This window comes from Antedon bifida, chromosome 1 (assembly GCF_963402885.1).
Source record: "Antedon bifida chromosome 1, ecAntBifi1.1, whole genome shotgun sequence".
In the NCBI taxonomy this organism is placed as follows: domain Eukaryota; kingdom Metazoa; phylum Echinodermata; class Crinoidea; order Comatulida; family Antedonidae; genus Antedon; species Antedon bifida.
Window position 1 is genome coordinate 32,622,626 of NC_136226.1, and position 13,593 is coordinate 32,636,218.

General features: G+C 29.8%; 1 protein-coding gene across 10 annotated transcripts in view; it reads left to right on the forward strand.

Annotated features, from left to right (window-relative positions):
- The window catches only part of LOC144851195 (SH3 and multiple ankyrin repeat domains protein 2-like), a 57,478-nt gene that overhangs the window by 14,316 nt on the left and 29,569 nt on the right, over nt 1-13,593 (forward strand). For 8 of the 10 annotated variants that reach the window (XR_013614169.1, XM_078708760.1, XM_078708752.1 and 5 more), the window contains 3 exons: nt 9,280-9,522; nt 11,698-11,769; nt 12,007-12,132. Coding sequence is in view for 9 of the 10 variants with exons in the window: in XM_078708752.1 (XP_078564878.1) it covers nt 9,280-9,522; nt 11,698-11,769; nt 12,007-12,132 (441 nt within the window). In the remaining variant the exon portion in view is untranslated. Of the gene's footprint in view, nt 1-4,126; nt 4,187-7,850; nt 7,908-9,279; nt 9,523-11,697; nt 11,770-12,006; nt 12,133-13,593 lie in introns of those variants that run through there. The other 2 variants (XM_078708761.1, XM_078708759.1) reach the window with 2 other exon arrangements.

Here is a 13,593-nt window from a genome sequence, read left to right on the forward strand (position 1 = left end):
TTATAAGTACTAATATAGCTCATTATTGAAAAAGAATAAAATCTTTTTGCATTCGAGTGTTTTGAAATTGCGTCGTTCATTATTTGAAGATCAAACACTTACTCGAAGGTAGTTAGGGATGTGTTGGAGTTATTTAGGATCGTAACCTTCAGGTCATAGGTTCGAGATGTCAGTAGTCACTCCTTTGTTGATTTTCTGTACTGTAAAGCTTGTGGTACAACACACAAATGGGCTTTGTGAAACATTCTTGTGTTATGTATTATCTGATAACATTGGGAGAATTTGTCCTTCAATACAGACATTGACATTGCAAAGAGATATTACCATTGATATGAAATATGGTAAGTCTATTTGCACGCATCAATATTCTTGTCACTGACAATATTACTCCTTTGGTCTTTCTCTTCCTCTGGTCGTTTTCTACCTATTCTCTTCTAAAGCTCTTTCTACACTATCAAACTTTATGTGACAAAAAATGTGATGTGTCCATATATGATGATGTCATAGCACTACCATATTTGGGTATATCACTACCATATTTGTTAGTGTAGATAGAACTTTATATTGCAAATTGTCTGCTCCTCAATATGTCCCAGGTCAGTTATGGAATGTCAATTTGTATCTTTTGATTTGATCATTAATCATTATAATCATCCAAGTATCAATCAACTGTTAAAGTTATTCCATAATGACCATAGGTGATTGACAGTTACACCTCTAGGCCTACTAACTACCGATCTTAAAATCAAAACATAATACAACTGAGGTTTGTTTTCATCCAATTATAATAATGTAAATTAGAATAGAATTAGATTGTTAATAATTAATAATGTCCATAGATGGTGAGGTTAATAATTAATTTAATTAATTACTGTAGATAAGAATAAGGATTATATAAATTGATTATTAAGATTAATGATGTTATCAATAGTAGAGAATAGTAGAAAACATTTAATTATTAGATCAAATCTACTCTAATGATCAATCAATATCCTCTAAGGTTACTTTATTCTCTTGCATGTTTCTCATCGTGTAGGTATACAGTTGCTATGTATAATTGTAGGCATGGATTTGTGAAGGTATTTTATTCTTTGGAGTGAGTGACTTGGCCAAACCTTTTCCGGTATGTTCCAATTGTGAAGTGAAGACTATAATATTGAGAATACAGTGCTTTTTTATTTTATAGTTCATGGTTCACTACCCTTCTTATTAAAGTCCGGTGGTTTTTAAAATTTATCCAGGCTAAAAATTCCAGGTCCTGTAGTAAGCACTTACTTAGGCAAGTTGATGTTCAAGCTGCCGTTAGTGCGCTTTTCATTTCTCCTTTAATACGCCCGTAGCTTTGTATTTTTAAATCAAAATGAATGGCATCAAATTTTGAAATAAATTGAATTTAAAATCCATTAAACTGATTAATGATCTCATGTTGTACTGATATGTTAAACTAGTTTAAATTATAATACATAACTGAATACATACTGAATTTTTTATAATGAATTTTTTAATAAGATAACTTTAATCTTAATTTACATATATTAACAGACGATTGAAGAATTCCTTTATTGATATCATTATGCTAATATTTGTAATTCAGCTATAAAGAATATTCATTATAATATGGCGTGTTGTGTCTTTTTTATACTACTGTACAAGTATTCTAATTCAATGGAAATATAAATAGACATGTACAATTTTTTATTCAAGAAATGATGTATTTTGTAAGAGCACTGTACTCCCTTTTCAAGATGAATTTTAATATTTTTCTACAGTACAACAAAGTACTTTTGTCGGTATATGATCTATATAGATTATTAAAGCCATCAAAGGAATATTATTATCTGAAAAATACTTTTTATTCTATTCTAATGGAAGATAATATACAGTGGGATTATAGGGTATAGTTTAATTTACCTTTACAATTTTTAGAAACTATTTTTAAAAGTAATTTCAAGATTTAAGAAATGCTATTGGTCCACTTTAAAATGGAAATTTGTTTTGATTGGCATGATTAAGACAATAAAACAACAAAGCAATGTTAAAGTACTATTTATAGGCCTATGTTAAAATACTGTTAAATTTCTGTTAAAAATTCAGATTGCAAAAAATACCATAGGCCCTGTAAAATACTGTTAAAACAATTAAAAAATTTATCGTCGAACGTTAGAATTATACATATTATTGTTGAATAAATTCACATCTAAAAAAGATTTTCCATAGCTACTTTCTCTTCTGTTCTAAAAGTAAGATTTAATTAAAAAGTCACATAACTTTCATTTCCACATAGTGGAACTATAAAATAGTTGAATACATTGTGTTGTAATTTTTGCTTATATTTTGAAAACCTTGTTTATTGTATCCAGTCAAAATATGTAAGAGTGACTGTAACCTTTAAAATGCAACCTTTGTTCTGTAAAGCATGCACCTTTTGTTGGTAGTCGCACGTCAGAATTGACCAAACTTGTGTTTGAATAACTTTAACCGGAATTAAAAGGATCTAGACAATACATGACACTGTGGTTTAGGTAGTACAATTGTATTTAAATACCGGAATTGGGAAAAACTGGATCAGTTACCATAAAGTTGGAATTCCATTTAGAAAGAAAATAGGAGTTAAGTTAAAAATTATAGTTTAATGACACCAGTTTTGAATGTTTGTACCTTGATATAAACAACATAAAAGTGGACTAGTTTTTATGGAAGTTTGAGTTTTACAGGCCACATAAACTTTTTACATGGAATTTTAGGATACAACTGTATATAGTTTTTTGTAAGTACTGTACTGTACCTTAAGTGTAATAAAGCATTAGACATACTGTACATACATGTCAGTAATTTAAAATTAGGTTAACAAATACACCATACATGATACTGGGGTGAAAATACATGCAAAATTAGACGACAGTATGTTGTTTTATTTTTAAAATGGCTTATTGGAACTAATTATCTATTTGTTGATATTAAATATTCTTTCAATGATGATCTATATTTGCATAGTAACCGTATGGTTAGATATTAATATCAGTGCTGATTTTATTGAGTTTTCTACACATTTTGCAAGTTTAATCAAATTATAAATCTCATAGTAAACCTATAAGTATAGAATGTTTTATTCAAAACTTGTATCAAACTAGGATCATTCAATTAGATTTGTTTGTCTAGGCAACTTAAACAAAGTCTGTTGGCATTTTTGGATCCTGGAATTAAAATAATTGTTACCAAATCTATGTATTGATGATTAAGGTTGAAAGTAAATTACCCATGTCAGTCTTTTTTGGCTTAAATCTCCTTCACACCCTCAACTTAAAAAAACAGGATTCCCAAATACTTCTGGATTCATACTATACTTAATACAGTACTATAATATAAATATTGCGATCAAAGGCTCTGAATGGACAATGTATGTTGTACAGGAATCAGATTTTCTCAAGTGATATACAAATCTACAGTGTGATACATATTTTGTTTAGGTCCTGGAGTGTAATTACCCATACCTCAAAGTTATCAAAATAATCCCGGTTATCAATATTTTTTGACAAGTGTCAAATATTTTATGTTTTCTCATTAACTATTGATTGCTTTGTGAACTAATATATCTGATTATTAATACATTAAATATAAACCTGCAGGAAAATAAAAGAGATTAAATAAATAGAGACACAAATTGTCTGGTTTACGTACTGATCTATGTAAATTTTATTTTCATTTAACCATACAATGAATTTACCACAAACTGTGTGCTCCAAATTATTCACAAAGACTGGTTTTGTTTTGTGGGCATCGGTTTAATTCGGTTCATATGACGACAATACCATACTGAGTCATGACGAATCAAGCATGTAATAAGCAACGCCTCCTGACTATACCCAGCCATGCAGTCAACAATTAACACACTACACTGCTATCAGTTATGCTAATTTCAATTAACATAAAATATGAATATTAATTGTATTGACCCAATGTCAAGTATTTGGAGGTTGTAAAATGATTGATTTAACTAGGTGCTTTAGAACAAAACAAACATCACAGAACATGTGAAGAAGACGAGGCATACATTAATTTACGATTGATAGTGATTCATTACAACTGCAGCTGATGTCTTGTTGCATTTGAATCTACATCTGTGATTGCAAAGGAATAATAAACTCGCTACAGCATTTTGGAAATAATACTAGAAAATCTCTGAGATGTAAGTAGGTGAAATTAAGAATTTATTTTTTAAGATTGTGAGCAGGTTAGATTTCCGCATGGCATGGTTTTATGCTTGTTTTTGTTGAAACCAATTATGATTGTAATTAACACTAATCTGCGTTTCTCGTATTTGATGCATTTATTTTTTTACTTTGAGAGAATTGATTTTTAGTACTTGGTGTAGTACTGTAGTTTATGTATTTTAAAATGAATTCCTTCTAATAAAATATAGAAAAGTATATTCGAACAATAATTATGTGTATTTAACAAAAAAATGTTTAAATTTCAGTAAGAAAAAATACATTTTTTTTACAATTTTTGAACTGTGCTATATTTAGAAAAGTAATTTGACAATTCAGAAGTTAATATTAACTTATAATATCTTTTTTACAATTTTTGAAGAGTGCTCCATTTTGTTCATGCAAAATGTTTGTTTGCAGTGACTGATTCTAACTCAAGGTATTTCCTTTCAAATTGTAAAATCTTCAAGATTGGTGAATGAATTATTCACAATTGTATATATCACTTTGCATTTGATTCTTATCTTGACGTATGCATACAGTAACTGAACCCCTCTATTCTCAAGGTTGGTACGAGTGAATACTGCATCTATCCTACCTCAAGATAAATGCATAGCATAGTTTTTTAATCATACAGTAGATATTTGACATGTGCTTTATATGAATCATGAATGGTATTTAATAACTCATCAAGAAACCATACATTTGAATAAATAAATACTTGAATGAATAAATACTTATAATGAATAAATACTTATAATGAATAAATACTTATAATGAATAAATACTTATAATGAATAAATACTTATAATGAATAAATACTTATAATGAATAAATACTTATAATGAATAAATACTTATAATGAATAAATACTTATAAAAAAATAAATACTTATAATGAATAAATACTTATAATGAATAAATACTTATAATGAATAAAGACTTATAATGAATAAATACTTATAATGAATAAATACTTATAATGAATAAATACTTATAATGAATAAATACTTATAATGAATAAATACTTATAATGAATAAATACTTATAATGAATAAATACTTATAATGAATAAATACTTATAATGAATAAATACTTATAATGAATAAATACTTATAATGAATAAATACTTATAATGAATAAATACTTATAATGAATAAATACTTATAATGAATAAATACTTATAATGAATAAATACTTATAATGAATAAATACTTATAATGAATAAATACTTATAATGAATAAATACTTATAATGAATAAAGACTTATAATGAATAAATACTTATAATGAATAAAGACTTATATAATTTCAAACAGGAATACAGTACATTAAAGTAATCTTTAAGAATTTTCAATAACTTTAGCTGAGCTTCTTCTCGTACCTCAATACACCAGAATTCATGATAAACAAACATGAACACACTAGATTTTCCAGAAAACTGGACTTTCTAGGACAACCCAATAAAGTTCAATTTCGGGATAGTTGTCCATGATAATCAAATGTTATAATAATTGTATCAGTATTTAATCTAGTCAGGAATTTATACTATTGTCACAGTTGAAAGTCCACAATATTTCACAATCACTCACTGACGTAGTATTTCATTTTGGTTTAGCCTATGCGGGCATTTTAATGTACAATAACCTCTAGATATTATGTCTTTTGAACTTTTAAAGTTTTTAGATCAACACAAGTTGTTATTACATACTTCCTTAACATGTAGCGATTGTATTTCAATACTTTTCATCTAGTAGAAGTGGAATCTTTACACAAAATATTTAAAACCGCATTTAAACATATATAGTACAGTATGACTCTTTTCCCTTCCCAATACCCTTCCCAAATTATTTAAAGACGCTATTGTTTTCACCTGGTTACTTGTCTATCCAAAAGTCATTATTTCAAATGAACGTTTGGCCAAAATTGATTAAAGAAAGCCTACTTGTTGCTACTGAAAAAAAGGTTGTTTTAATAAGCATGATTTATTTATTAATATCTGCTTATTAATATATATTTAATTTGTATTTCAGTCCATCGGCAAATTAGAGATATTATATAGCTCCACGGTTTGATGATGTCAAATCATAGTTCAAAACAATGTAATATGATACCACCAATAAAAGTACAATATTCATGTCGTAACAACCAACCATGTTAGGATAAGGGGCTGGCGTATGAGAGTCCTACTAATGATAGCCTTATAGTATTGATTTATGTATTAATAAAACTTATTTAATGGATGTCGGAGAAATGAATTATGATGTATTGATCATAAACCTTGATCTATTAATAATGTAATGGATCGGAAAGCTTCCGAAGTTTCTTATACCTACATTATTGGTGGCGCAATATATTGCATTGCATTGCTATTGTTCACTACTGGTATTCGCGGGCGTATTTGCATATCAGGTGAATGATTATATCGAATAGGCTGCGTGAGCGTTGGTTCTGCAGAAGTTGTTTTAGTTGTTGTCTGAGTAAGACATGTTATATACTGTATTTCTTTTAAGTGTGGATTCTCGCCAGTACTGTGAGTAGATAATTATTTTCTATACAACCATAATGTTTTACAGTATTACTCCATGTGCATAACCGAGTTAAGTTGTTATCGTTCATTATTTGTAACGACAATGAATTCACTGTTTATAATTTCTCTTTGATATACAGCTTTGTCTTATTAGATAGCATACATGTTGAAGTTAGTTGTATCACATACCATGTTGAAGTTAATTGGATAACTTACCAGGTTGATGTGATTAGTAGTATGAAATTGGTGTATTGGATCCAGGTATAAGTTCGTTAAATGTTATATACAGTAATACTAATGTTATATACAGTAATACTAATTGATAATTAGTGAAGTGACCATATTATAGTAAGCTTGCTTGTGATTGTTTTTATTGTTGAATTATATTACACTGCTGGAAAAATAATAATTATGACGTTGTTTTATACAGGGTTTGTTCCTGTTTAGAGAAATAAATGATACAGAGTAAATGCAGCCTCATCTTGCGTATTGTTTTGTTGCATGGGATACATGGCTTCACAAACCAAACCTTAATGGTCTAAACCTAGCAAATCAATATTAAGGATTCCCGAACCACGACAATAATCTTTAATACAATATTATATTACCTTTCTTTATGCTTATTAATATAAATAATTAGGAAACTCATTAAAGTTTATGGTTGTTTGTTTATTGTCCTTTTGTAGAAAGGTACAGTATGTATTTATTCATGGTTGTTGAATAGATATTAAGCACTGCTAACTGTATTGCAAAAGGTTATCATTAACTGATATGCCGCGTACAATGTTACGTGCTTTTACATAACAGGGAAGTTGGGAAGTACAGTGTTTACATTGAGACTTGAGAAGTTGATTTGAGGCGACCATTATCTTATCATATCAATCGGAATTTACTGCTAGTCGTAAATGGTTGTACTTTTGGCAGGGCGTTATAGAGTTATAGAGGGAAAGATAACGCTGCCGATTTACGAGTTGATAATTCTGTTTGCGATTACTCACAGTATCTGAACTGCTATGTTCACTTCTACTGCTGCTATTGTATTAGCAACAGGTGCTGTCGTCTGCTAGGAACTTTAAAACGTCGTTTTTAACATTTTCTGTCTAACAATTTGTCTGGATTTCTATACAAAATGAGGAAGAAACAATACTCGGTTAAACTGTCTAAATCCATGGTAAGTTTCAATGTTTGTGGAAGGACTACAGAATTATGGAATTGACTACAGGAATTTGTGTGAAACATCATATTTCACATTTGTTGGAACAAATTATTTCTAACAATAATTTGTTGATTATTTGTTAATTATATCCATATGGAAGTCGTAATTTGTGTTTAAATTTAGAATTTATTACAAAGAAGTCAAATTTTAGTTTGTTAGTGATTGTGGTTAAAACCACCACATGAGGCACATGAGGAAAAATTTAAGAAAAATGTTTGAAAATTATTAAAACTGTAGTGCCTAGGAAAGTACTGTTCTTCATTCATCAGTGGAAAAATTAATTCCATTTATTGTCATTTGCATATAAAATATACATAGGAATTATGTTTGCTCTGAGATATACAAAAACAGATAAATAAAAAACAATTACAAAGTGTCACATCGTACAGTATACTTCTTTGTATTCGTACGTTGATTTGAGTCAAGAACACTATAGCACACGCTGTATCATGAAAACTAATTCATATGACTGTTACCATTGTTTTTAAATGACATACTTGGCATTTATTTAATTGTTTTCCAATCTTCTAGGCGTCAATTTAGTTAGTAAATTAAAAAAAAAAAGTTTAAGTACTCTTACTTCTTTCTGAAAACTTTTAAAATGTTGTTTATACATGGCATTTATTTCATTGTTTTCATCTAGGCGTCAATTTAGATTAATTTTTTTTTTTTTTTGAGTTTGAAAAGTCTTTCTGAAAACGGTAAATTTTTGTATATAGTTAAAACGTCCAACTTTCATGAACTACTGTGTGGATCAAACATATTATTATTTAATCATATTATTTAATATTTTTATATTGAGATTCATATTTTGTTTCACCCTTATTCATTACTACTCTTATTCTTTGCCCGTCAAAATATTATACAAATTTCTCCATTTTTATTTGCGAAAGCTTGTCATAAATTTTCTATCGTCAAAGGGATCTTCTTAACATTCATGATAAAAGTTACATTGAAGAAGAGTTTGCATAATACCATATGTCTGTCTTCCCCATGAGGCTATTACAGGAAACCACACAATGTGTGTTTACAATATACATATGTCAAAGTGGGTGATTCACTCTGTCTAGTGGGTCACAGGGATTAGAACCACACCTCTCTCACATGTAGGCAATGTTGATGAATTGTGTCATATAATATTTTCATCATTTTTAGTGAGAGTGGCATGCATAATTAAGTTGATTTAAATATGCTGGTATACTTTAAACATAAATTAATGTGAATATTTACAGTAATATTTTTTTCAGATTTTTATCTCAAAAGAACTATAAATAAATAAACATGTTTAAAAAAAGCTATAATATATTATTTATTTGGAATCTTGTAGGTTGATAAGAAACCAGCATCCCAAATAGAAGGGAAAAAGATGGAGTCTGCGGCGGCGTCATACAGCGCAACACCGCAACATCAACGCCATCTTCAATATTACAATGCAATTCCAGAACCAGTTGTTCACCAACAAAACGGAAATTATAGCTCCTCAGAGGATACGCTCTCTGTGGGCTCAGCTGGCTCTGATTCGGTTGAAACGATTCCAATTCGAATACGATTACCGGATGAAGATATACAGGTAAAATTGGAATATTTCAACTAAACTTTAATATTAATAAAGCTTAGTTGTACATAAGAATAGTTAGTGAGTTCTAGAACTTAAATTATAAAGCTTAAACCCATGACACAAATGATTGGATACACAAATCGTGTTCCCCCTTCTTTATGTTGTTGTTGTGTTCAGGTTAAATCTTCTAAGCTCTATGGTTCTCGGTAAAGTTGTCCTTTAACTCTTCTTTCTAGATCGTAATGTAAAACCATGATAGTACCTTCACATTTTACACATAAAACAACCGTAGAGTGTTTAATAATAGTCTTTAGTTCAGGTTGTAATGTAATGGACATTAGCTGGCATTTATGGTTGTAACAAGCTGTAGAATGTCATGGAAAACCATGGTAAATACAGGTACTATCACAGTAGTACCTTCACATTTCACACATAAAAAAAACGTAGGGTATTTAATAATTTCAGAGAATCTGAAAGTTTTCATTTAATTAGCCTTAAACTTGAATGTGACACAGATTTTTAGATCGATATAATTATGAGAATACAAGGAGGAAGTTTGGCAATGAAATATGGTTTACATTATTATGCAAATTTGTATTTCTGCTTGGAGGCTACTGTACAATAGGATATATTTTACAGACCCTCAAGCTGTTCATATCAAAACTATACAAATTCAATTAAATTGTTTTTAAAATTTATGTAATAGGAAAAATACAATCAGATTAACATGGCTTTCAATGTTATTTTTGAGTTTATTTAATTAGAACATTAAAAAGAGTCTTTATGTGAAGAAATCCTTGGACTTCAACGCATTTGTTCTTCTCGTTAATAATCTGATTGAATAAATACTGTAAACAGATTGCTGAATGTTTTGGTATAATTAGATTTTACAAAATTGTCAATTACAGTTCTATTTCTAGTTGTCCCATGACCTAGAGGATCGTAGGGTGTAGCAGATGAGATACAGTAGCTAGTAATACTCATCATGACACAACGATACACAGGCGTATCTCCCAGTGGTGCCTATCTCCTCTCCGGGCTGGCGTTTTTTTTTAAAGCTGGAAGGCCATCATTGGTTCTCCTCAACCGACGCCCTTGTAGTCGTTTTTTGTTTTTAGTACCAACTGGGTGTCCAACCACCCTCCATACCATGCTCCTAAAGGAGTTGATATAGGTACCGGTTCAGTACTTTAATAAAATAGTTTTTTTCATAATCAGTTGGTATGCCAAGATTTCATGTTGTAACTTTAAGAAGAATAGAATTCCACATTTTGTTTTATGACTTAATTGTATCAAACCTGACTCATCACTGTGTCAATATGTGCTCAGTAGTAGGCAGATGGGTGTGTATACGTAAACTCCCTTTTAATCACTGTATGACCATTAACATACTTGGACTTTGCTACAACTTGACCAATGGTCAAGTTGTGGAAAGGTTCAGTACTAGCCACCAAAACCAAATATTTAATGTTTCAGTAGATCTGGTACTAATTTTTTAGTAGTAAGACATTATAATTTTATACCATGTATACCGGACTAGAGTAGACTGTACTCTGGGTGCTACTGCACTTCCGCACCACAATCTCTCGACTTTACCCAATTTAAAAACATTCACCCGCTGCGTGACGGTAATGGTGACCGTGAAGTCTTATGCCCAGTTTAAGGTGCGAAAGTGCAGTAGCGTCCTATACTGTGAATTGAGATATATTTGTATCTGATTGTATGATCTGGTCCACTCATACTTTGCACGCCTACTTACAATGATTGGCAAAATTCCCCAGCGTTGTATGACCTTATAAAAATCTAAATGTCAAATATTGTTTATTTCAGCTGATATTATAACCTTCATTTGCGACTGTTTATAAATCGTCTGACATTTCAAAGCGTCGACTTTGATGTTCATTTTCAAAAGTGCATCATTAGTTGAAATTTGTAGTTTTCTTGAAGCAAAAATCGATTCACAGTTATAGTTTAATCATGATAAATATACTAAATATAAAATCTATACAGTAGTAGAACAGTAGAACTTATGGTATTAATAGTGTTGCATAAAACGTTCAAAAAGTATATTTTGCAATAAATATTTAGCATAGAACTGCAACATAAATAGAAATAAAATGGATGTTAGTTATCACCAAAACTGAGTAATCCCTCTAATTTTTCATTTTACTTTTTTTCTCCTCTCAGAAATGTTTATGTTTCAAACCGATGCAATCAGTATGGCATGCGAAGCAACAAGTTATTGCAAGTATAACTCAGGTAAATTTTTTTAATCTTTCCCACTGTATGTTGGCATCCATGCATTTTTTCCACCTCCCCTCTCCCCACCCTCACTCTCGCCCTCACCTTTCTCCTGCCCTCTATTAGTAACTTTTTATGACATAAGTACAAGAATATCTTTTAAATTCTGTTTTATTGTTTTCTGATAAAAAATATTCATTTTCATATAAAGTTCTGAAGACAGAAAGAATAACATCTCTTTTATTTATAATCTAGGATTTAAAAGACACATCAAATTATGGATTTTATATACCACCATTTAACGGCAGAGCTGGAAAATTCTTAGATGAAGAGAGGTTGCTGAAAGATTATCCAATGAATGGACCTGTTGGCTATCTGGAGGTATTACATGTGCTGATTAAACAGAATCTTATATTCATATTTTCATCATCATATTATCTTGATATCAACATTTAATGGTGTCAGTAAAGTTAAATCAACATTATCATCACTTTTGTTTAGTTATCTTCATCTCCATTCATACATTATACAGTATCACTATCATCATCAACTTCTTTATCTGAAAGTAAGAAAGTGAAATTCCCTTTTTTAAATTCACCATTGAATTTGAAGATCCACAAATACCAAGTAAATTAAAATTTACACATGTCTAAATCAACATTGATATTTTCCCACAGTCCCAAATGATGCATTGACTGGAACATAAGTAAGGGGTAATAAATCACAGTGAAATTACAGATTTAGATTAGAAATTCATAATGCATTATTCGTAATTTGATATCGCAGGTTAAACTGTAGTATATGTCCACACACGTCCCTAAACAATTCATTCTTATGAATAAAATAGATTACCATATACAGCTCTAAAAGAACAGACAAGCAGGAGACAAAAACTGTTCATAAATACTGTATACAAACTCAGATGTTTGTTAATATAAAGCTCTGTCTACACTATCAAACTTTATGTGAAATGTGATGTGCCCATATATGGACATGATGACATCATATCACTACCATATTTAAGCATATCATCACCATATTTGGGTAAATCACACTTTTTTTCCCAAAATAGTTTGATAGTGTAAACAGAGCTTAAATGACACTTTTTACTCTTCCTGATATTTTACTATTATATAATTTGTGTGTGGTTCTCTGGAGAATAGAATCAATCTCAATTAAATAGTAATAAACTAGTAATTACACAGTGTGGAATGTTGCTGTTCCATCGGCATTTTACTAATGACAACACGCTAGTGTGAAAACCCTACAGGCTATGTTTATTAATGTGCTCTATTACATATAGTATTATAATATTAAACATTTATTGAATATTAATACTGTAATGTTATTTATTTTGATTATTAATAACATATTTCCAAAATTGTTCACTATTAAATTCTGTAAAGATACAGTAGTTCAAATTTAATTTGTATGAAGTTAAACTGTGGTAGATGTATTTTATGTCCTTAACAACCTCAATATATCTATAAAGCTCTGTCTACACTTATCAAACTTTATGTGACAAAAAAATTTGTGTATGTATGGACCTACTGTCATATCACTACCATATTTGGGCATATCACTACCATATTTGGGCATATTACTACTATATTTGGCCACACTTTTTTTTGTCAAACTAATTTGATAGTGTAGACAGAGCTTAACAACTCTAGATTATTAGAGGGCTCTCTGCATACAATAAATGTTATTTTGATTTCTGTCCCCAGCTGCTGGGTCAATGGATGTCAGTTTGTTCCTCGAGTTCAAAGCAAACAAGATCAAACATGACTATTTTTATATTAGTAGCTACAGCAAATATTGAATATTTGTCTTGCTATTTCA